Genomic DNA, 25846 nt, shown 5'->3' on the forward strand with positions numbered 1-25846 from the left:
GGCCCAAGTTATCTATTTTACACGTGGTAATGTATGTTTCAACGTTACTCTCTCAGTTCATCCCATCAAGTTTTTTTTGAAGTGATGCAATGTTCTGATTGACAATGGCATTGTTTGCACAATTCTGTGAATATATTAAAAACCACTGAAAAACTTAAAAAATAAAAAAATAATTTAATAATTAATAAAATAATAAAATAATCAATATTAAAATAAATTTAAAACAAAATTATTTAAAATAATAATTAATATAATCTATACTATTTATCGTTAGTATATCTATCAATAGTATATATCATATACTATTATATCATAATTTATACTATATCATTATTAATATTATTATATAGCTTATATTTATATATAGTTGCTGCTGCTGCTGCTGCTAAGTCACTTCAGTTGTGTCCAACTCTGTGCGACCCCATAGATGGCCTCCTACCAGGCTCCTCTGTTCCTGGGATTCTCCAGGCAACAACACTGGAGTGGGTTGCCATTTCCTTCTCCAATGCATGAAAGTGAAAAGTGAAAGTGAAGTCGCTCAGTCGTGTCCGACCCTCAGCGACCCCATGGACTGCAGCCTACTAGGCTCCTCCGTCCATGGGGTTTTCCAGGCAAGAGTACTGGAGTGGGGTGCCGTCGCCTTCTCGGATATATAGTTGCATATATACATTATTACTACATTCAGTTATACTATATACTGCTCCTAATATCAGAGAAGACAATGGCACTCCACTCCAGTGCTCTTGCCTGGAAAATCCCGTGGACGGAGGAGACTGGAAGGCTGCAGTCCATGGGGTCGCTGAGGGTCAGACACGACTGAGCGACTTCACTTTCACTTCTCACTTTCATGCTTTGGAGAAGGAAATGGCAACCCATTCTAGTGTTCTTGCCTGGAGAATCCTTGGGAAAGGGGAGCCTGGTGGGCTGCCGTCTATGGGGTCGCACAGAGTCGGACACGACTGAAGTGACTTAGTGGCAGCGGCAGCTCTTAATATAATGATATGCTGCTAATACAATTAACTACATACCACTAATATAATTAAGACGGCAATGGAAAAGTAGATCAAGAACACAAGACAAAGTCCAGAATAAAAAAGTCCTGTTTTATACAGAAACCTATTATTGGATGAAGTTGACATTACAAGTCGGTGGGGGAGGTTGTGTACACAGCGTGGTGTTGTGGCAGCTGGTGAGAGTTAAAGGGTTCCAAGACAAGGAAATCCAGGACAGTGGTGGCTTGGAAACCCAGCTCTAGAGCCAACAATGGGCAGAAGTTTCCAGGTAACTCTGATGCTGCTGCTCTGGCTATAACACTGAGTCGTGTCTGACTCTTTGTGACCCCACGGATTGTAGCCCACCAGGCTTCTCTGTCCATGGGATTCTCCTGGCAAGAACACTGGAGTGGGTTGCCATTCTCTTCTCCAGGGATCTTCCCGACCCAGGGATTGAACCCGGGTCTCCTGCATTGCAGGCAGATTCTTTACCATTTGAGCTACAGGGAAGTCTAGCTGAGCTGGACCACACTGGAAACGCCACTGGCCTGGACAGACTGCTTGTAGCATGATGCATCCCTACCATTTCTGGTCAACCTGTAAATCCCACAAGGAGGTGTGGCATCGGAGGTGGGAGGTGTGCTGCGCCAGGTGGTTTGGGGTTGAGGGTAATGGTCTGGACCTGTCCTTGGTGTTGGCAGCTGTTTGGCAGCTTCACTTTCTGTGTCCAGCCACTCACTGCCTCAAGAATGTGTCCAGCAGGATTTAAGCTTGGGCTGGGAACATGCATCTGTGAGGCCCTGATGTGAGGATTCCTCTGGGAGATTTGGATTTCTTCTAGACCACCTATGGCATCAGATGCAGGCATCTGTGCAGCTGACCCAGGACTCTTCTTTCTTCTCCTGATACAACTGGGCTTTCTATATTCTGTTATGATCCTGCTTCTGTATTAGGTAACAGGTAAAAAGAGAAAAAAACTGCATCTGAGTCCTTTTACTATGACCATATTTTAGATAGATTATGTCCAAGTCCCACTGGCATCCTTGGTTCCCCAGATTAAATGTTCCTCGTTGTTCGGCCTGTGTTACTGCATATCGCCCTGTTTTTCATTAGCCAATTTTCAACTTTCCGACTTCCTTAGCCTTCCCAGATGCTCCTGCCTGACCACAGAGTTCAAGTGAATTCCTCTGCTTCCCACCTTCTACCCAATAGCAGACAGAACTCCCCCTCTGTCTGAGAAGCCCTCAGCTGCCCTGCAGAGAACAGGCTCCCGGAAGTGTCCCCCCAGGGTCCCCAGTTCCTTCACTTGCTCATCTGAATGAGGAGGGTTCTCCCTGAGTTTATGCCCCTCTGTGATATTCCCAAATAGATTTCTGGTGGATATTTTAAAACTCTGAGGGACAGGCCAGTGAGGAGCCAGAAACTGAAGCATAAAAGTGATTCCTTTTAGGTTTCATCATCTCTGGGTTACTTGAGGTACAACAGTCGGTCACAATTATCACAATGTATTATTAAATCTAAAACTATAACAGCCACTCTGGGTGAAGCACCTTCTCTCACTCAAATTAACGTCTTAGTGCTGCATCTGACTCAGCCGGAAATTGCCTCTGTGTGCTTGCAAACCACTCTACCTGCCTCCACGTCCACAGACTCTTTCAAAAAACACCCCTCTGTAACATCATCCAGGTGACAAAGATGGCAAAGGAGAGGAAACTGGTTGACAGAACCTAAAGACAGAGCGAGCCAGGCTTAATTTCCCTTTTCTCTTCCAAATTAGAGATTGCTTCTGTTTGGTTCCCTTCTAGTGTCCTCATTTATCCTTTATCCCCACTTTCAGGACAGAATGGGCGGAGGAAAATACAGATGCTCTTGTATGTCAAAGGCCCAGGGATGGCATTTTAATGGGTAATGACACAGGAAGGGATGAGGGCTCAGCTGCAACTTGACTCCGGAAGAGTTTGAAGCATCTTTGCCACCCACTGCTGCTGCTGCTAAGTCGCTTCAGTCGTGGCCGACTTTGTGCGACCCCATAGACGGCAGCCCACCAGGCTCCCCGGTCCCTGGGATTCTCCAGGCAACAACACTGGAGTGGGTTGCCATTTCCTTCTCCAATGCATGAAAGTGAAAAGTGAAAGTGAAGTCGCTCAGTCATGTCCGACTCTTAGCGATCCCATGGACTGCAGCCTACCAGGCTCCTCTGTCCATGGATTTTTCCAGGCAAGAGTACTGGAGTGAAGTGCCATTGCCTTCTCCACCGGGCATTTAATACATACTTGTGATGTGAGTGTATGCTGCTATGCTTGGGGATTTGGGGTTCTATTCAGCATATCCTCTCAGAGAGTTTGATTTCTGTCTAAGTCCCTAGGGGTATATTTGGTGACGGTGGACTGGTGGGCGGGGGCAGGGAACCCAGCTACCGGGACTGCTCTCTGGTCCATCCAGACCAGCTAGAGACCCTGCTTTTCTAGTCGTGATCAGCTCTCATAAATCTATTCCCTCCACCTTTCTTTTTTTTATGATCTCTTAAGTGGCTTGCCAATAAAATTTTGTAGCTCTAATTTCTTAATATTTGGCCCTAGGGCACAGGCTGTAAATCTGTCTGGCCCCACCTGTCTTTTGACAGTAAATCTCGGCCCTCGGCTTGCTGAACTGCCCATCCAAGACTTTTGAAGGCATCTCTTCTCAGTTCTTACAAAAACAAGGGAAACTGAGCTGCCCCGTTTTCCAGGAGGCAACATTCCTGCTCCCTGGGCACAGTTTCCACAAAAACCTTGCACCTCTCCGTGGACGTTTCAGTAAGTCACTACTTTTAGTTTTAACTCTTTATTTTTCCCTCTTCACCCTAGGTTTATGGGTTTTTTCTTCCCTCAGTTTTTCTAACATTTTCTGTTTGTGCAGACTCCATTACCAAGATATTATTAATCCTACCCTTCATCTCTTCACCAGGCCCTTCCTGACTCACCACTTGGTGGGGGGCATGACTCCCTACCTCTGGGCCACAGCTGGGCTTTGGACAATCCCTACTGTGGAAGTCAGAGCCTCTTTAACAGCCATCAGTGTCCTTCTAGTCCCTTAAAATTCTTCCAAAGCCCCTTTCTCATCCACAAAGCCTTCACTGACCATCTCTCTCTCTGCTGCCAGGGAAGCTGCTGGGACAGGCGAGGATGCTCCAAATGGTACCGTGTCCCCTCCTTCATTAGGCATGGAGACTCTAGACAGAAATACTCGTCTTATCTGTGGCTGGCTTGGTCCTTGCTGGACGGGTCACGTTGCCATCTGGGGGAAGACAGCACCTCATGGTTTTAAGTTTACTCTTACAGGGGATTCCCATTTCTGTCCTTTTCCAATGTCCTTTCCTCTAAGTCTTGAAAATATTTAATAGAAACGCACATGATGCCTTCCGTTCAGTGTTTCACAGGGTTTTAGAAAGGCAGAAATGGGACTTGAAGACTTGTCTTAGTCAAAGCTACATCACTTTCTCAGCCACATTTAATATATGACCCTTCGGTGATGGGGAATGCGTAGTTAAGTCAGTTAACTGCCATGTGGAGAAGTGACTCTGAAGGCTGTGGGCTGGTCTCCACCATGACTGAGGCCTCCTTGTGTGGTGATTTCCATAACTGGCGACACATGTCTCTTCAAAGGCCAGACTGCTCTAGAAACAAGCCCAGGGCCTCCAGGTATCCAGAGCTGGGGTGACTGGGAAGTGAGGGAAGAGCCCAACTGAAGAGGAACCACCTCAGAGGAGGGCACAGGGCATCCTTCAACTCCAGTGTCCACCACTGCTCACAGCCTTCCCAGAAGCAGAAAGAGAAATCGTGATACACAGGTGTGTGTCTTCTTTAGAAAAGAACATCTCACCTCCGATCTGTTCCCTGAGCGGAAAAGAAGGACTAACTTGACATTATAGAGCAGGAGTATACCATGGGAGGTAAGTTCAGTCCAGGGAAGTCAGTCTAACAGTGATCTGCAAAGGCAACAGGGAGGTGGCTTGTGAGCTGAGGCTTGTGAGGCAGGAAAGAATGAGTAGCGAGAACAAAAAGTTGGAGCTAAGATGGTATAGAGGAGTGCTTTTCAACAGTTAGTAAGACTTAAAAAAAAAAACAACAAAAAACCACCACCACCACCACCAAAAAACCGGGCTTCTCTCATAGCTCAGCTGGTAAAGGATCTGCCTGCAATGCAGGAGACCTGGGCTCAATCCCTGGGTTGGGAAGATCCCCTGGAGAAGGGAACACTTACACACGCCAGTATTCTGGCCTGGAGAACCCCAAGGACTGTATAGTCCATGGGTTCGCAAATAGTCGGACACGACTGAGCGACTTTCACTTCACAGGGTTAAAAACCACCTCAGGCATCTGTTTAAAATGTCAGCTCCCAGGCTGGACCCCCAGAGACTTAATTAGAAGGTCTGCTGTGAGCCCAGAAATCAGAAAGCCTAAAAAAACCTCTGAACCCCTAGGTAAGAAGGCACACAGGCTATGAACAACATGAAAACTATGGAAGGAAATTCCAGGTAATTCTGAGTTTCTCAGTCGGGTTTAAATTCTTAGTTTAGAGCAGGATTCGTAAACTAAGTAATTCTGGGAGTTAGGCTGGTGCAGGTAATGAGGGAGACTCATGGGCCGTTTGTGCAAATGTAGTAACTGTCTCCTCTGTTCTTCAAAGGAAAGCGGTCACATCGCTCCAGCTATTACTGTCATGTGGGAATATGTGTCCAGGACATGTGAGCTTTCCACTCGCAAGAGAAGTCAGAAACTTGGATTTTAAATAAATCTTCCTACTTTGATTACTCAATGGTGGATTATATGACCACGAGCACCAAACAGCTCCATGAGAGCCGCGAGTTGGCAAACTGAGATGGACAGAATAAAATCTGACTGTCTGAGGACTTGAATGACAAACTAAAATTCTATTTCCTCTGCTAGATGATGAAAACAAGATTCTGGAGCAAAGAAGGGGTCTGAATGAAAGCGTGCTTCAGGGATATTCCCATGGTTTTTTCGGTAAACCTTGGGATGGAATGGAGAAGGGGCCTCAGTCAGGAGCTCACAGGTGGTTGCTCCAATTGTGCACAGAGAACAGAAAAGAAAGGAGAAGAGGAAAGGTATGAAAGATGCTGGGAGGCACCTGGGAGATAGCTGGGAGATGTGACTGGCCCTGGAAGGAGAAGGGAGAAGTTATCCAGAGTTCTCTCTGTCTAAATATGCACTACCTCTGTTCATCCTTCTTTCCTTTTTTTTTTTTTAAACATACACTTATGTTTCAGCTTCATTTATTCTACAAAAGAAAGATAATTTAGGTTGCATTCTGGAGAAGGCAATGGCAACCCACTCCAGTACTCTGCCTGGAAAATCCCATGGACAGAGGAGTCAGGTAGGCTGCAGTCCATGGGAATGCTAGGAGTCGGACACGACAGTGACTTCACTTCCACTTTTCACTTTCATGTATTGGAGAAGGAAATGGCAACCCACTCCAGTATTCTTTCCCGGAGAATACCAGGGATGGCGGAGCCTGGTGGGCTGCCATCTATGGGGTCGCACAGAATTGGACACAACTGAAGCGACTTAGCAGCAGCAGCAGCAGCAAGTTGCATTCTGAGAAGTGCCTGCTTAATAGGGAAATTTAGAGTCATTTCTTTAGGAAGGAAAAAAAAAGCACAGACAAAATATTTCATAGTATCTGTAATAAATGCAAATAAATTGATACAAACAAAACTTGGCTTTAGCAAACTGTACATACATAAATATCATTTCTTTTACTATAACATTCAACTTTTTTTTCACATAAAGCCTTCCATGATTTTTATTTATTACATCCAACATTTCTTTATACCTTTAAAAAAAAGTGCCTTTTCAGATTTACAGCTTGTGCTTCTAATTGCAAGGTTAGAACATCATGCCCCCAAAGAAAACAAGGTAAAAAGGAAGCTGCCATATAAGCTCTTAAAAACTGTGTGTTTCAGGGTCTTCAAATCTCTTCAGCACTGGTTGGCTGGTAGATTGTTCGATGCCAGTGTGATGCTCAGGTAGCATCACCTGTTGAATGGATGGAGCAGCACCATGGGAAAGCTGCCCAGATGGTCTCCGGAAGTCCCTGGGTACACACAGGATGGGCCAAGGGCCCAGAGTTCACGTGTCCAGGGAATGGTAGAAATCTTGACTCTTGAGTGCTGAGGCTCAATCAGAATTTCTTCCCAGCTCTGTCCTCTATGTGTCCTCCCCCATCAACATTTAACGTCACCTCCGAAGCTGTGATTTGCACACATGGGAGGCGGAGGTGGGCATCAGCAGCCGTACCGAAGGCGTCCGCCAAGACTCACGTCTTCTCTTTGCTCATTTGGGATCACCCTGGGCCAAATTCCTCCTTAGGCGACCAGCAGCAAGCTGTAGAGAGCATCTGCTTGGTTCAGAGAGGAGGAGGGCCGTTTGTGTATCTGAGCATGGGGTGGAATGATCGGGCAAAATTGTTGGAGAGGGCACAACTGTAGTCTTCCTCTGACATCGGGACTAGGCAGGCCAGCCCAATGAGAAGCAGCAGGAGAAGCTGAAGAGGAAGAGCTGCTCGGAGGACTCTGAACAGGAAGGCTCGGCCGGACCGGGCTGGCCGAGGCTCAGAAAGGGAGGAATCGGAGCCACCTTTTATGGACCTGAGAGAAGAATCAACATCAATAACTCAAGTATCTGCAGTGTTGGGTGGATGCTGCTGTTTGCTTCCTCCCCTTCGGTTAGGCTGAACATAACCCAACCTGGCAGTTAGCTGCCAGTCTTCTGCAGTAAACCCAGGTGATCTACCCACCACCAAATGAAGAGTTGTTTGGAGACTGCACTGATGGAAAGCAGACATTTAGTCAGTTAACGGTAACTAACTGGGTGCAAATTCCACCCCTCCATTTGGCAAAACCTTTTCCAACAAAGATAATTGCTTTACACACACTCCACCAGCATAAATTAAGTAGACCCGGGGTAATTAAAATGTAGATGTTTGATGCAGTACATTTTTGGTGTAAGAATATCAAGAGCAACATTAGGCACAATTAGTGGCTGTCAGGATGACACAAGGTCTTCCTCCCGTCTAGCAGTCCTGGACGTGCCAGAGTCCGTGTAGCAAGGACAAGGACAGCTGCAGTCATTTTGCACAGACCCACAGAGTTGAATTAACCTTAGAGTATACCCTGGTTTCATCTTGCACTGAGTCAGCGACTGGCCCTAACATTAGCGGATTCCAAGGCTGTAAGAATAAGCGTGGCAGTGGAGTCAGTCTACACAACGCAGGTGCTGAATGATACTGAATCCAGGGTGATCTTTCTGTCACTGGCTCCATCAATTTGGGAAACAGACACACTGTTTCTGAAGATAGATTGTGCCTTGAAGGCTCCTTCTAGACCCAATGTTCCACTTTTTTCTATCTCCTTAAATTTCCCCATCTACTTTTGAAACAGTGCATTAGAGATGAAGCATGAACTTCAGAATTCATAAGAAAGACTGCCTGTGAAACACTGAATATGGAAAGAGGCTCTGGGTGGGGGGTACTGCTTTCTCTTTGTAAGCATCCATTAATGTTTTGGTTACTAGTGCAGAAGAGGAGGAAAGCAATGTTATTTACAAGAGGAATTGTGTATACACACACACACACACGCAACATCGCAGAAGCAGAAAGAACAGATGTACCAAGGAGACCCCCTCCCCACACCTAGACTGAATTCTCTAATGGTTTGATGGTAAGGGCATTGATTGTGAGACCACAGGAGAGGCACACAGGTATGAACACTGTATTGGTTACTCTGTATGCTTATCTCATGAGAAAACACTCTCCAGCTACCTTGAAAAAAAAAGTGAAAGTCACTCAGTCATGTCCGACTCTTTGAGACCCCAGGGATTATACAGTCCATGGAATTCTCCAGGCCAGAATACTGGAGTGGATAACCTTTCCCTTCTCCAGGGGATCTACCCAACCCAGGGATCGAACCCAGGTCTCCCTCATTGCAGGCAGATTCTTTGCCAGCTGAGCTACAAGGGAAGCCCAAGAATACTGGAGTGGTAGCGTATCCTTTCTCCAGTGGATCTTCCCCACCCAGGAATTGAACTGGGGTCTCCTGCATCTCAGGCGGATTCTTTACCAACTGAGCTATCAGAGTTACCTTCTTAGCTATTAATTTCGGAAGCCAGATTACACTATTATCAGTGAGGAGTGGCATCAAAGAAAATGTTAAGATAAAAAACAGAAGTAATCCCCTTAAAAGGGAACAGAGGGACTACTCAAAACTCTTTCATTAAATTCACAAAGAAATACGTGAAACAGTCTAGACCAGCCCTGTAGAACCTCTGAGTAGCCGTGTACGATACTGGGTTTCTATTGCAGCTCTCAGAGCGTGATTGAGAAAAACAGACCCCTGGCCTAAATTGGGACTGTGTTCTTTTCCGGTCTACAAACCTTGAACAACTGACTTCACCTCTATGCTACAACCTTTTCTTCAAATCCTTCAAATTAGACCAGACAGGCTTCCAACTTGCAAGCTCCATGTTTTATACACTTTATGTCTTCTAGTAATTGGTGAAGGTAAAGAGGTTACCAACTGGGAGGCCACAAGAGTTCAATCACCATCTAGTGGTCAAATTGATTAACTGCCCTCTGCTAGGACCAATCCTCAGAAACACTGTTTTGTGAAGATATGCTGTGTGCGTGCATGCTCAGTCACCTCTGGCTCTTTGTGACCCCACAGACTGCAGACTGCCAGGCTTCTCTGTCCATGGGATTTCCCAGGCACAAGAACACTGGACTAGCTTGCCATTACCTTCTCCAGGGGGTCTTCCTGAGCCAGGGCATAAAAGCGGTCTATCACATATCTGTTAAATAGAACTTTCTCTAGCTACCTAACTGTAAAATATTTTTCCTGAGATAAAGCTTTAGAGTAGCTAATCCATCTTCTGATTTTGTAGATAAATAACTAACAAAAGTTCACATTTACTCTTCTAACTGGGGGATAACAGAAGCATTTGTCTCTCGCTTCATCCCCACAGCAGTCCTCGGTGTTCCTGTCCCACCTTCATTTTATAGCCGACATAAAGGAGGCACAGAGAAGTTAGGCAACCCACTCGAGGTTACAGAGCTAGCATGGCACAGAATGAAAATGTCAACTCTGGTATTCTAACTTTTAGAACTTAGGATTTATAAATAGAGTAAATCACTTGCCCCAGTTGACAGTTAAAGGAGGAGCTGTATGGACTTCCCTGGTGATCCAGTGGTTAAGACCTTCCAATGCAGGGGATGCAGGTTCGATCACTGGTCAGGGAACTAAGGTTCCACATGCCTCAAGATGCAGCCAAAAAGTAAAAAAATAAAAATAAAAAAGGAAGAGCTTCAGCAGCGTGTCTCTGTAATGTTTTGCTGTTTGGTGGCATGAATGAAGGCCATCCAGGTCATATTTACGTCATGGGTATCTCCCATGTAGAGGCAAAGAAGGCAATATCGTAAAATACTTGGAGGTGAGTGGTTTCCTCATGTCTAGAATAAATGCTTTTAATCATAAAGCCTCACAGCTTTACAGAGACCACCAGGTCAGTATATGGACACAGGGACATTCTATTTTAAGGCAGCTGTACAACTGTGGGCAAGTAATTTAATCTCTCTGGCCTTCAGTTTTCTCATTTGCAAAGATGAGAGTGCATTAATCTCCTAAAACTTCTTGGTTCTGACAGTTTATGAATTCAGTGGTTTAAAGTGTCTGGAGAAGGAAGAGACAGTCACCCATGAGCTCCGGACTGAATGATCTGAAAATAGGCCCTGGTGAATAACACTCTCCACCTGTCAGCTGTCTGACAATTTAAAACACAAAAGAGAGCTCCACGTTTCCTTATTATTCAATATCTAAATAAAATGAGGGAGATTTCAAACTGACTTTTTTCTTTAGGAGACACTTCAGGACGTTAGTGATGGGCAGATTCATGCATATCATTAAGAGTCTGACTGACAGAGCTGAACAGCCTGTTTGTCAATTATTAGCTTCTTTGAACAATTAAGCCAAAGACTGAGATCAAAACAAGGGCTACACATTGACTAGTCCACTCCTGAGAAAAGCAAGACAAGGTCACCATCTTTGGATGACAGGCTCAGATGCTGTAGAGTCTACTGAAGGACATGGCACATTTAACAGCATCAGAGCATTCCGTATTAACATTTAATTAGTGCAAGCTTTCTAATGTTGAAGAATGCCAACCTGGGTAGAAATAATGGGCTAAGATGGGGACAAAGAGAACACACGGTGCTTAGTGATTTTCCATGCAGTTGACTGCTCTTGGAAATGTCCAGTTGGTCTACTGAAAACAATGCTACCTGCGTGGGGCAATTACTAAGGTTTCAACAGTCCCAAAGTTCTCTTTCCTTAGGATGAACCTGTCCCTTCTAGTATTAATACTAGCAGGTTAATGATACCAAGTAAGTGAGTACTTTTAATATTTAATCTATTAATCTAAATTCAATTAAGTTTCAGAGTCTTGGGGAATCTGACAGGAGGAAGAACAAAGAGCTCTCACTCATCCCTTTCCAAGGGCCTTACTCTACAAACAGATGTGGTGGAGGCTGTGTTGACAGAGGAAAAACGAAATGTGTAAGCTTGCTTAAGGAACTTAATCAATGGAGATATTTCGGGTAACCTTGTCCTGCAAAAACATGCTTATTCTCTACAAGTAAACATTCATTTTATAATTTTTCTCACTCCCCTCACTCATTCAAATTTGAGGGTAAAAATACTGCCTAGGCATTGTTTCATCTCTTTCCCAAAATATGTGCAATTGTGGGAATTTTGGCCAGAATACTGGAGTGGGTAGCCATTTCCTTCTCCAGAGGATTCTCCCAACCCAGGAATTAAACCCAGGTCTCCTGCATTGCAGGCAGATTTTTCACTAGCTGAGCCACCAGGGAAGCCCCTACCTATGAACACACCACAGCAAAGAAAGTCTCAGAAGGGCTGTGAGAAGCCTAAGGAGAGAGTGTGCACGTGGAGTGCAACTCATCTCAAAAATTTTATGTCACCAAGGAAATAAAATGAGTAAATTCTGTGCATATGTCACTGAAACACAAATGAAAAGACACTTTCAACTCATTTTGTAACTTGTGAGCAAACACTGGCAGCAGAGGAATAGAAAATTTTGTGAGGAAATATCAGGTTGTCCATGATCTTGTCCGTTCTTGTGTGAGTGATCTTTATTCCCTGGGTATGTGGTTCAGAAGACAAATTTTCAGAATCCACTTAGGGTGCGTCTCCTCTTATTCCAAAATGAATATCCTGGCTGGTCCAAAGCTATCTCAGGCAGCCCACGGTAGCCCCAGCCCTGAAACTGTTGTTTCAAGTAACCCTCTCAGGTGGTGGTGCATTGGTAAAGAATCGCCTGCCGATGCAGGAGAAGCAGGTTCAATCCCTGAATCGGGAAGATCCCTTAGAGAAGGAAATGGCAACCCACTCAGGTATCTTGTCTGGGAAATCCCATGGACAGAGGAGCCTGGTGGGATATAGAGTCCACGGGGTTGCAAAGAGTCGGACATGACTTCGTGACTGAGCACATATGCACGCGCGCACACATACGCACACACACACCCGCACACACCCCCGTTAAAAGCCTACAGTTGGGTGGAGTGGTTAACAAGCTAGGATTCAGAGTAAGAGAGACTTGGTTTCAAATTCTACATCTTCATGCCTCTATTTCCTGATATCCTTGTCTATAAAATTGGGAATGAACATGTTGGGAGGATTAAATAAGGAAATGAGATAACAGATATATAACGCTTAGCATGGCCCTTAGGATACACTAAATGCTAAATAAATGTCAGCAACTTATCATTCTTATCTGTATGATTAAAGCAAGGGTGTGCTGACTCACATCCTTAGGGAAATTGCTAGATTCAGGCTTTTCTTCCAGGGAAACAGTCCTGATTTATAGCAGTACTTTCAAAGAGGTGATGTATTTTTCCGAAGTGTCTTACTTGTTCCCGGGAAACACTGTGAATGGAGACCTCAAAATATGAAAGAAACATAGTGGAGCCTGCCCCTATAACTAACTGTCCTATGCCAGGGCGTCTAGCCTGCCTTGGGGACAAGGTTGTTTTAGGCTGAGGCCTTTGAGAGCTTTGAATAAATAAATCCCCAGGGCAGGACAGAAAAGACCTGAAAAAAAAAAAAAAATCCACAAGAAATTGACCAGTGTTTACAGTGAGGCCCTCATGTACGTGTGAAAACCCCACTGTGCCTGCTTAAAAGCTCCCTTGAACACATTTAAAAATGAGGTCCTTTTTCCCTGTTTCAGTTTTTCAGCCAGTCATTCGCCACTTATTCTGTCTCAGCTCTTTGTGTAGAAGGTGCCAAAGACTAAAGACGCCCAGGGAAGATTTACATGTTAAATTCTCAGCTTTGGAATGAAGTCATCATTTCCCTCTATGCAGACTATGGAGGAGTTTTTCCTTTGCCTTGCAGGAAATTGGAGTAAAATCTTCCCATGTGTGAACTTCAACTAATCTATAGGAGAATTTTGAATAGTCATTGGCTCTCAGGTTAGATAATTTCATATCAAAACTGGAGAAAAAGTGTCAGCTGGGCCATCATATACATGGCTTCAAAAAGCCATGCATCTTAAGTATTTTAATTTCAAAAATTGTGAATAGTTATTAGGAATGTATGCTTTCAAATGTTTTTCAGATGTTTTGAATATTAAAGAGTCTTGACTTAGGGAATCCCTAGATTCTGACATATCGCTATTCTTTTATGACAGGAAGCATATTGTATTAATTTTGTGGGTCCTGGGCCTCAGCATAGTAGGTGTATGGTAAACACTGGGATCAATCCATTGTTAGCCCTAGAATAGCATGTAAGAAAACAGAGAACAATGGCTCTAGAATCAATCTGAAATATACAGGAGGCAAACAACGGATATTCTTAATATCTGACTTTAAACCACAATAAGAATATAAGAACCCTCCCTTCAAACAAATACCCAGCTTCTTTCAAGTCAGCCTCTTTGCTCTCAGAAAGAATACATGCCTAAAATTTTCCCATCACAGATGGCTGGGGTCAACGTTCTAAACTGTTTGTGCTTTGGCAATAACCTTCCAAGTTTGCTGGACCAGTGCAAGATCAAACGCGAGGTAATCTCCAGTCCAATGTAAAGGAACACCATGACAGCCTGGATTGTGAGAGAAGTTAATTCTTTCCCAGCAGACTCTCCATGTTATTGTCCACGTGGGTACACCCCAAAGAGAGGTGCCAAGGAGTTAAGGATCCAAGAATGTTTAACCACAATCCGCCTGCCAAGGTGTTTGCCGACGTTTGCCGTTCAGATGAGGATTATTTGTATTTCAGGTCCTGTAAGCAGCAAAGTGGACACCGTGCTGTGTGCTCAGAAAGATGTTAATAAACAGTGCTGGACAGAGCAGAGCTGAAGGCACCTTGCGGATGTCACAGTGAGAATGTGGCTGTCCCAGCCGCAAAGCCCCATTAGGAGAATTGAAGCCCTTGCTGCCCTGAGAAATGTGGCCTTCGACATTTCATAAGGCCGGGTGGCTGTCTGAAACAACAGGGGAAATTGGGAACCAAAGGGCAGTTGCTACCAGTATGGATACTGTTAATAACATAAGAGCTTTTCCCCTTCTCATCACCATCATTTATGTCAACTACAGAGTCGATCTCTGGTATCCTTAAAGGAATGCTGCGGGGACAGGATGCCCCATCTCTGTTCATGACACATCAGTAATTTGTGGCGAGAAGATGGACGTTATGAAACAGTGATCTCTCTACAGTACATGATGTCTTTTTTTATAGGGGGCTAAGGAAACATCAGTGGACCTGGAGAAGCCCATCGTGATCTTCGAAAAGCCCCATGAGTTTTTCTCCATTCGTGTTTTATTATTGATATTTTGTTACAGACCACCCCCTCAGAAAAAGCCCCACAATACTGTCATCAAACCAAACCAAAGGGAAAGAAAAAAAAAAAAGGGCAAAACATAGTGAAGGGAAGCTTAAAACCAGAAAGCAGATCATGATCTGTTCTGTACTACACAGCTGAGTGGAAACGACCAGAAGCAAAGGCTGGTCCCTTTAGCACACAGCTGGAAAGCTAACACTCTGACTCAGGGCCTGTGTGCGCTTCCTCATCCCCCACCCTCCTTCCAGGAACTGAGATTCCAGCTCAGTGGTGAGACAAACCACTTTTAAAAGTGAACTTCTGGCGACTGGAATGAAGAGCCAGCTTCCAAGGACAGTATTTTCATTTTCAAAAAGTTGTCTGGGGAAATGTGAACTGATTAGTGAACGGGCTGGGGGCACAGATATCACACCGACAACGAAGAAGGCAAAGCATCACTAACTGCAGAGACAGGGACTGTTGGAAGCCAGGCATAAAGCAGAGCGGCAGCTGTGAGGAGGCTATCTGGAGGTCCCCGGGCCGGGGGGAGACTGCTCTTGTTTCCGGAGGGAAAGAGCTGGCCGAGTGTCAGGAAGGTAAGTGTGTGTGCTGGCTGAAGAGGAGTTTTAGGAGAAGCAGAAGAGAGAAGGTGCTTATAAATTTTAAGTGATATCAGATTAGGACTTGCCATGTTGAGACTCCCAAACCCACCATCTGGATAAAACATGAAAATAAAATAAAAAGCTGGGGGTGTTAGTAGATTTTATTCAGATTTGTGGGTTCTGGGGATGGTAAAATAATTCATTGATCTATCACCTATCTTATTGTAAAATCTAGAAATAAAGAGGATGATAAAATTCTGCCATGAACCAAATGGCACTGTGCCATCAGTGACGTCGAATCTTTACAAGGACACAGAATAAATACCATCGGATGAAAAGTACTGGATGGCCTATGTATAGTTGAACAAAATTTTGGTGGGGTCCAAATATTTTACACTCCGAGATTTTCTTGTACTTTCCACTTAGAAAATTCTCTCTCAGTTTATTAGGAAAGGGTGTGGACTGAAAAGAGTAGTTTCTCAAGACCAAATACAGGCCTGACTAAATCATGGACAATTTTCATCATCCTCTTGGAGTTCTAGAACAGTGTGGAAACCAGGAGAATAAGGTACCTGCTATGTGGACTGTTGACAGAGGGTCCAGGCTGTGAGAGACTACATTTGCCTCGTGGCTGTTTGCAATGAACAGGGGTAAAGAAAGAAGAATGTTCAGTCCAGGCAAATAAAGACGAGCTACTGATGAAAATTAAACTAAAAGTGCAGCAAAGGAAATTTAAATCAAACAAAATGATCAGTACCCATGAATCAAGGAAACTGGCTTTTCTTTGGTTGAAGAAACAAAATCAATGAACATCTATATTATTCATCACTGAAGAAACATGGATGGTGCTTTGGGCATGCACATCACAGAGGGGACATTTCCCGCCTTTTCGTGGTAAAAACATAAATGACTACACCACCCAAAGATCTCTGCATATTTAATTACAATGAATACAAACTGCAATAAGTTACGTGACGGATTTCAAATGTACTTTACATAGGTTTTCATCTTCCAGTACACTGGAGAAATATTACAATTCTTGGCAGGTAGGTCAAAAATAATGATAAAGTGAGACTGTTCTGTGTATAGTGATGAAGACTCAATAAATTAAATATTCAAATAAAGGCTAAAATTTGACTTGAAAAGCCAGTATTCCTTCACATTCTTAAACTAGGATCTATAGGAAACTAGTGAATGTAGTAAACAAAGAAAAAATTCTAAAAAGATAATAACATTTATCAGCATAGAATTTAAGTGTTTATAACAAAAAAAATACAAATGAAATCAATATTTCTAAAAAGTAAAGAAATGGAATGATAATCAAAATGAATATAATCATAAAGCCAGACCAGAAAAAAAACAAAACAAAACAAAAAACAAGCCTCTAATTACACAGAGAAATCAAGGTAGAGAGGGTAGCAGGGGCCAAAACTGGTCTTTTCTTCCTCATTGTGTGCCAGGGAGACAGCCCCATAACAGGCCTTGTGCATGAGTTATCTTGAGCTGGTGCCGCTCTGGGGGCAATACAATCGCAGAGAACCTTCAAGACCACCTTCAGGAGCTTCTCTGCTTGAGAGTCAGCAGAACCCCCGTCGGTCTTATAAACTCATGGTCTCATGAGATGCTCGGTTTTGTCCACCTCTGCCTGAGGCGCCCCTTTATGTGGAGCCTACCTTTCTGAGGTGGACTATGGCAGTGGTGGTTTGAAGGGAGGGGCCGCCAAAGGGACAAGGGGCACCGTTCTATTAGAAATGGCCCTTGGAGCAAGAAAAATAATTTGTCTCCCTGCTTATGAACTGCAACGTTGAACCCTGATTCTTCTGAAAAGCAGAACTGCTCTTTTCACTCCTGAGTGCTTGTGGAGAGGGTTCAAGGCAGGACTGAGGAAACAGAGCTCTTCCGTGTCACTGAGTGACAACCCCATGCTGCCTGGGGACCCCTGCTCTGCAAGGGGAGAGCCCTTGGACCCTGCGTCAGGTACAAAGGCCGCCGCGCCCCCGTGTTCCCTCCCTTGGGCCAACTGAAAGTAACCCGTCGGAAGTTACCGTTTTCTGTCTGTTTGGGGTGCTTCTTCCTGAGGTAGGACTCACAGATCCCGAGGTGTCCAGTTCGTCAGCAGAAGACCAGGAAGACAGATCCTACGTGAGAAACAGATGCTCTTAACGATGCCACGTCCCGGAGCCATGATGGCTTTGCGATCTGCAAAGTATTTCCCACCCCATCCCCATCTTTGGGAAAAAGAGGAGGGGAGGAATAGAAATGCAGATGTAGAGAAGACATGTGTGGACATGTGGGAGTGGGGGGCACACCAGATGAACTGTGCGATTAGGATTGACATAAATACACGTGTAAGACAGATAGCTAGTGGGACTCTGCCTTAGCACCCAGGGAGCTCATCTCAGGGCTCTGTGGTGACCTAGAGGAGTGGGATGGGGTGGAGAGTGGGAGGGAGGTCCAGGAACGAAGGGATGCATGTATGCAAACAGCTGATTCACTTAGTTGAACAGCAGAAACTAACAATACTGTAAAGCAACTATACCCCAGTTTAAAAAACAAATGAAAAACAGAATTGGACAGTTGCAGTAAAAACAGAACCTAATTCTTCTAGTGTGTTGGGCTTTCCTGGTTGTGAGTTTGGGCCTTCTGGAAAATAGAGGTATTTATTTAATAGCTATGTTTTAATAGCTAGGTATTTAATAGCTCTGTCATTACTGGGTCACTTGAAGCTTTGTCATCTCACATGCTAGTAAAGTAATGCTCAAAATTCTCCAAGCCAGGCTTCAGCAATATGTGAACCATGAACTTCCAGATGTTCAAGCTAGTTTTAGAAAAGGCAGAGGAACCAGAGATCAAATTGCCAACATCCACTGGATCATCAAAAAAGCAAGAGAGTTCCAGAAAAACATCTATTTCTGCTTTCTTGACTATGCCAAAGCCTTTGACTGTGTGGATCACAATAAACTATGGAAAATTCTGAAAGAGATGAGAATACCAGACCACATGACCTGCCTCTTGAGAAAGCTATATGCAGGTCAGGAAGCAACAGTTAGAACTGGACATGGAACAATAGACTGGTTCCAAATAGGAAAAAGAGTACGTCAAGGCTATAGATTGTCAACCTGCTTATTTAACTTCTATGCAGAGTACATCATGAGAAATGCTGGGCTGGAAGAAGCACAAGCTGGAATCAAGATTGCCAGGAGAAATATCAACAACCTCAGATATGCAGATGATACCACTCTTATGGCAGAAAGTGAAGAGGAACTAAAAGCCTCTTGATGAAAGTGAAAGAGGAGAGTGAAGAAGTTGGCTTAAAGCTCAACATTCAGAAAATGATGATCATGGCATTTGGTCCCATCACTTCATTGGGAAATAGATGGGGAAACAGTAGAAACAGTGACAGACTTTATTTTGGGGGGCTCCAAAATCACTACAGATGGTGATTGCAGCCATGAAATTAAAAGACACTTACTCCTTGGAAAGAAAGTTATGACCAACCTAGATAGCATATTCAAAAGCGGAGACATTACTTTGCCAACAAAGGTCCATCTAGTCAACGCTATGGTTTTTCCAGTGGTCATGTATGGATGTGAAAGTTGGACTATGAAGGAAGTTGGGCACCAAAGAATTGATGCTTTTGAACTGTGGTGTTGGTGAAGACTCTTGAGAATCCCTTGGACTGCAAGGAGATCCAACCAGTCCATCCTAAAGGAGATCAGTCCTGGGTGTTCATTGGAAGGACTGATGCTAAAGCTGAAACTCCAATACTTTTGGCTACTTCATGCGAAGAGTTGACTCATTGGAAAAGACCCTGATGCTGGGAGGGACTGGGGGCAGGAGAAGAAGGGGATGACAGAGGATGAGATGGCTGGATGGCATCACCGACTTGATGGATGTGAGTTTGGGTTAAACTCTGGGAGATGGTGATGGACAGGGAGGCCTGGCGTGCTGCGATTCATGGGGTCGCAAAGAATCGGACACAACTGAGCGACTGAACTGAACTGAAGCTTTATTATTTCTCAGTGACGGGAATGCACTGACGTGAAGTGGGTGATGGAATCTGCCTTAGAGCTGCAGGGTGGTCAGGCTGGAGAGACAGCACATCGGTCATCCAAGAGCCACCCCTTTTAGCATCAGAGAGACTGTACTGTTTCTGGCACCTGCTGTTACTGGGAGTAGATAGTTCTGTTGCCTGCAGCGTGTCTGTGTGTTCATGACAGGATTTCACAAGTGAATGTCTGAAGTCTTACCTGTGAAAGCATTTCTTAAAACCAACAATATTAATATGATGCAGTGGATTCACCAATAAATAAAGAGATAAACAAACAAGTAAATAGATAAATAAAAGCTCGTAGAGAACACTTCTGATGACTTAACTGTCATCTGTGTCTGGCGAGTTCATGCCTTCTAAGGTCTGAATATGAAACTCACATGCGCCAGTTGCTTGTGACCTCGTCTTGCTGTATTACTGAAAGCACATGCATTCTTAAATAAACTGGGTAAAATAAAATGCCATGATAATGGTGCTAACAGGGTCAGCAGTAACAGTTCCAAGAGGATTTTTGGATGTAACAGAATCAAACGTAGTATCCTGTTAACGAAAGTTTTCGAGTCGCTTTTTTATTTTGAGACAGATTTGTAAGAGCAGTGATTGAAAGAAAAGACACTCTATTCTGACAAGTGCTCCATTCAGAGTCTTTCTGAAATGGATAAAGATGGTGCTTGTTTGGTCTCCTGCAGGAAATTCGACACAATGATGACTGTTGAGAGCTTACCTGCTGACTGCTTGACATGTCTAATAACTTCTCCAGCTCCTTGATATGACGACTGACCTCCTTCAAGAGAAGTTTGAGTCGATTTCCAATCACGTGGACTTTTTCTTTGGCTTCTAAACAGTCTGTGCCTTCAGCATTCACCAACAGTTGGCAAGACATGTCTTGCAGTGAGGCCACTTTGAGTTGAGATTCCAACAGCTCATGCCTTATTTGCTAAGAATATAATAAAAAATATTTTTCTAAGAATTTTTGATACTTGGAGAAAGTCCCCATGTGCAGGATGACATCACTTTAACTCAGTGGACAATTATACCCAAGCATCACACAAGGAAGGATATAGCAGCCATGGCCTTTGGGAAGCAGGGACCTAATCCTACCTCTCCCAAAAAGCATCCTATAAAATCCTTGAACCTTTCTGATCTGTTTTCTCATTTGGTGGTGGTTGTTTTTCAGTCAGTAAGCCCAACTCTTTGCGACCCCACGGACTGCAACATGCCAGGCGCCCCTGTCCTTCACTATCTCCTGGAGTTTGTCTATTGAGCCAGTGATGCTATCTAATGGTCTCATCTTCTGCCACCCCCTTCTCCTCCTGCCCTCAATCTTTCCTAGCATTGGTCTCTTTCCCAATCAGTTGGCTCTTCAAGTCAGGTGGCCAAAATATTTGAGCTTCAGCTTCATCATCAGTCCTTCCAATGAGTATTCAGGGTTGATTTCCTTTAGGTAAAACGGTGACATTAATTCCTGCCTGGTCCACAGTATTACTGGAAGGTGCATATTGGTGAATGTATGCCAAATTATTTAAAATATAAAGTATTATGCAAATGAGACATAAAATAGTCATTTAAAAAGAAAAGTAAAACATATAAATGCAGAAAAACAGCTTGGTTGAGGTATACTCTGATATCTATTTGAGATTCTTAAAAAGGTATATGGGTGATTCATCACTCACAACTTACGGTCTGAGGTCAAAAATCTGGTAAAAATGTAGCTGCACAGCTATTTCCTCTGGGTTTCTAAGACCTTTATAGTACTGAACTAAAAGCTGCCAATTCTGTTGGTTAGGTCACTGTGTTAAATGTTAAGAAATAACATTTTAAAAATACAGAAAGTGACAAAGTGAAAATTATTTTCTCCTAATGGAACTCAAATATGCTTCCTTATCTTCCATAAAATCACTTAAGTATATGGCACATTATATTGTCTGAAGTTCTTTGCATAAGAATCTACACAAAAATCTTGCAAATATCCTTTTGAATTTAGTACTAGAAGAAGTTTCCTATTCCTTGAGAACTAGTATATTTCCTTTTTGTTAGGTAATGAAAATCGTTTAACTTACCATGTTTCCCTTGTCTTAGATTTCAGAAAACTTGATGCTGAGGTTGAATCTACATACTTAATTCTTAAGCATCCTTAATGGTCTCTATTTTAATAGATTCTCTATTTTAATAGATTCTCTATTTTAATAGATTTAATGTCCTTTTATTATCAGTTATCCAAAATAGTCTTGGGACATAGATTCAATGTATAAAGTTTAAATTAGAAATAAATTGAAAATAAGCATAGAGCTGCCTTGATAAAAACAGGCTAATTAAGATGAAGACCATCTGAGGACTTTCCTGGTGGTACAGCAGTTAAGACTTTGCCTTGCAATGCAGGGGATGTGGGTTTGATTCCTGGTCAGGGTGCTAAGATTCCACATGCCTCGTGGCCAAAAAACCAAAAACATTAAACAGAAGCAAGATTGTAACAAATTCAATTAAGACTTTAAAAAAGTCTCAGAAAAAAACCTTTTTACAAAAGTCTATTAAAAAATTAGCTAAAGAAAAAGATGAAGACAGATTTTTAGATGAGCAATGGCTTTAGAACGAGATTCTAAAGCAAGCATATGCCATCTTCTATGCACATGCTTGCTTCACGGAGATGAGAAGTCATGAGGGGTAAAGAAAGACTAGGAGACTACAACATAAAAGGTAAACAAGTAGAACCATCTATAACATAAGCAGAGGCTGTCCAAGTCCACACATCTCACCTTAAGCTGTTTGTGATGGTCCTGAAGTATTTCTGCATCAAGGTTAGAATCAATGGGGACAATTTCATTTTTCCTTCTGTCAATGTTCTCCAGCATAAGAAGCAAACTGTGACTCATTTCATGAAAATCCTATGGGGGGAAAAAAAATGGAGCATAAAATCATCTTGAATGAGACACTTTTCTTTCTCTCACAGCTTAAATATCCATGTATTACAATTCCTACCATTGATTTTCAGATCTTATATACAACTCCTTTCTAAGCAAGGCACTGAAGTTATTGTAATTATCTGAGTTCAAGTTCTTACCAAAAAGCATCTAATATATTACTCTAGGGAAAAATTAGACATAAGGAAAACCGGCATCAAATACTGAATTCCTAGGGCTCTAACACAGATTAGAGACAAGAACTCTCCTCCTTTCTCTTCCTCCTGTGTTCAAATTTTTCCAACATTAAAAAAAATATATTTATTTATTTGGCTGTGCTGGGTCTTAGTTGTGGCATATGAGATGTAGCTCACTGACTAGGGATTGAACCCAGGACCCCTGGACTAGGAGCGCGGAGTCTTGGCCACTGGACCACCAGGGATGCCCCCAAATCTTTCCATCTTTGAAGGCTTAAATTCAATCCCTTCTCTCCACATCCATGTGTTCATTTAATCAAGGTATGGTTATGGAAGATCTCCATGGTGGGAGACGCTAAACTAGAGATGGGGGAAACCACAGCTTGGGTACCTGCTTTCAAGCAGCCATTACTCTCGGAGGCACCTACAATCCTGGAATACAGGCTTCCCATCCTTCTCAGATTACAACCCAAACTCCTGGCCCTGCCCACAAAGCCCTGCATGATCTGTCTCCTGACCACCTCCTGGATCTTTCTTGGCCATTCGTCTCCGATCACACCGGCCTCCTCTGCCCTTGAAGATGCTAAGCCCTTTCCTGCTTCTGAGACTTGCCACTTGCTTGACCTCCTTCCTGGCAACATCCTTCCAGTATCAGCTCACACATTCATACAACCTCCCTTCTCACCATTCCAAAGTGCTTTCATTCGGTTACCCTTATCATCATCTGGAAGTAGCTTGGTTAAGCATTTATTTGCATTTTTGTTGTCCCATCTTCCCCAGCAAAAGCAAAGGCTGGGCTGTATCCTGCCTACTTGGTGCAGAGTCTGTCATGTCTGTAAACACTAGGCAAGTAACTGTGGTCTGGATGAATGGGTAAATATATGTAATGCTCACTTGGATGTCTCCTAATGTGCTCAGAAAATATTGTTGAACAAATAAATGAATGAGTCAAAGGAGGAATGGTGAGGCTCAGATAAATTGATGGGAATAGTCTCTTGCAAATTCTAAAGGAGATGGGGTTTTTCAACTCTGGGTCATATGGACACATTCTCCAGTAAAATGAAAACTGGGCACAAAGTTATCTCACATGAATACTGACTTTGGGAAGTAACTGCATCCCTCTAGTGATCTTGATAAATTGAGTCACAGACTCAGCTGCACTGGAAATATTGGATTCTGGAATGTGGCCTGCCCAAAGACCCACAGACCTGGCATTGCATGAGTGCATCCTGGAGAAGACCCCGCCACTCCTCCAGCAGGGAGCACACACGGTCCCACCGCCCGTTCATCTGGGACAAGCGATCCTGAAGATCCTGGCTCTCCTCCTGGCCAGTCTGAGTGAACTCAGAGCTGCACAGATGGATGGAGAGGATGATGGCTTTGCGCTGGTCCACAGCTTTCTGGAGCTCCTGCAAAGAGAAAGGAGAACAATCAAACACGGAAAACAACAATAAAAACGTTAAAGAGATGTAGTCTGAGACCTCTGGAAATGCTTCACCCAAATTCAAAAGATCCGTTAATTAACACTGGCCTTAGCAAAATGGCTAAGGTATACACCACTGGGGAACACACTGGAGCTAAAAGAACTGTATCAGATATAGACTTACTGACATAAACAGGTCTTAAGAAGATATAGTTGTAAGTGAAAGAGTCATAAACAGATTGCTATAGGTTACAGAACAGCACTTAGGCAATTTAAAGTACATTGTGCACACACGAATCCACATTTTTCAGGAATACATGTGAAAAAAGAAGATTAAAATTTTGGAATGGTTGCTATGGGTTTGAGGAATGGGGATTAAGAAACAGTGGGAGAAAAGGGATAGATAAATAAAAAAAGGAACTTTGCAGGAAGCAAAGATGATCCTGGGCAGTGAACTAAAGAGTACGATGAACTCAGCCCCTATCATGGGAGTCCAACAACAAACCAACCAAAACAAACCAAACACAGCATCGTCCAACAGTTCTGAGCAGCAGGAAATGTGCTCTTAGTTCCAGCATACAAATTGCATTTCAGTAGACTAATGCTACTCACTGGGCTCGAATATCACTGTGGACAGTGACTGCAGCCATGAAATTAAAAGACACTTGCTCCTTGGAAGGAAAGCTATAGCAAACCTAGACAACATATTAAAAAGCAGAGATATCACTTTGCCAACAAAGGTCCATATAGTCAAAGCTATGGTTTTTCCAGTAGTCCGGTATGGATGTGAGAGTTGAACTATAAAGAAGTCTGAGTGCTAAAGAACTGATGCTTTTGAATTGTGGTACTGGAGAAGACTCTAGAGAGTCCCTTGGACTGCAAGGAGATCAAACCAGTTAATCCTAAAAGAAATCAACCCTGAATATTCATTGAAAGGACTGATGCTGAAGTTGAAGCTCCAATACTTTGGCCACCTGATGCTAAGAGCCAACTCACTGGAAAAGACTGAGAAGGATTGAGGGCAAGAGGAGAAGAGGGTGACAGAGGATAAGATGGCTGGATGGCATCATAGACTCAACGGACATGAGTTTGAGCAAACTCTGGGAAATAGTGAGGACAGGGAAGCCTGGCGTGCTGCAGTCCATGGGGTCTGCTTCTGCAAAGAAGCAGACATGACTTAGCTGCTGAAAACAATGCTGCTCAACGTTGTACACATAGGTATGAAACGTGCCGCTTGGTAAGAAAGCAGATTCCTAGGCCCTGGCCTCCAGCTGTTCTGACTTCACAGGCACTGACAGTCAGTGGTCCACAGCCTGAGAACACTGCCTTTGCCACAGGCCAGATTTTTTGAGATGATAAAGAGAATAAATAGTATTTCATCAGCTAACAAATTTAGCTTGGTTTCACAAAAAAAAAAAAAAAAAAACAAATGGGTGACTGATGTGTTACTGTGTGTATTTCCCCAAAATCTAGAACTAAATTTCAAGAACTTGAGTACAAGGTTATACATTAATCACTGAATATCTTGGTACTGTTTAAATGTTCCCAGATCAAAGTAGAGTTAGTGACCCTATAGATCACATCTACCCAGGCTACATTTTCGTATAATTCTCACCATTTGTTATGTTTCCAACTTGTCTTAATTTTCACTTTTAAGCGGATTCTTAACATGCCATGATATAGAGTCAACCACAGAAACAGCATAAAAATCTACAAATATTGTAGAAAGTACTAGGTTATTCCACATATTTATCCTCAGGAAACAGACAGGAAATATAGAGGAGGGATGAATAAG

The 25846-nt window shown here is 43.3% G+C and overlaps 1 protein-coding gene across 35 annotated transcripts in view; it reads right to left on the bottom strand.

Moving 5' to 3' along the window:
• Positions 1–6661: 6661 nt before the first annotated feature.
• The window catches only part of SYNE1 (spectrin repeat containing nuclear envelope protein 1), a 492315-nt gene continuing 473130 nt past the window's right edge, over positions 6662–25846 (bottom strand). For 28 of the 35 annotated variants that reach the window (XM_060419830.1, XM_060419826.1, XM_060419828.1 and 25 more), the window contains 6 exons: positions 23837–24037; positions 22288–22416; positions 20259–20471; positions 17529–17621; positions 16056–16114; positions 6662–7641 (listed from right to left, as the gene is read on the bottom strand). In XM_060419830.1, the coding sequence (XP_060275813.1) occupies positions 7401–7641; positions 16056–16114; positions 17529–17621; positions 20259–20471; positions 22288–22416; positions 23837–24037 (936 nt within the window). In that variant the 3' untranslated portion in view covers positions 6662–7400. The remainder of the gene's footprint in view (positions 7642–16055; positions 16115–17528; positions 17622–20258; positions 20472–22287; positions 22417–23836; positions 24038–25846) is intronic. The other 7 variants (XM_060419843.1, XM_060419842.1, XM_060419844.1 and 4 more) reach the window with 1 other exon arrangement.

Source organism: Ovis aries, chromosome 8, assembly GCF_016772045.2.
Source record: "Ovis aries strain OAR_USU_Benz2616 breed Rambouillet chromosome 8, ARS-UI_Ramb_v3.0, whole genome shotgun sequence".
In the NCBI taxonomy this organism is placed as follows: Eukaryota; Metazoa; Chordata; class Mammalia; order Artiodactyla; family Bovidae; genus Ovis; species Ovis aries.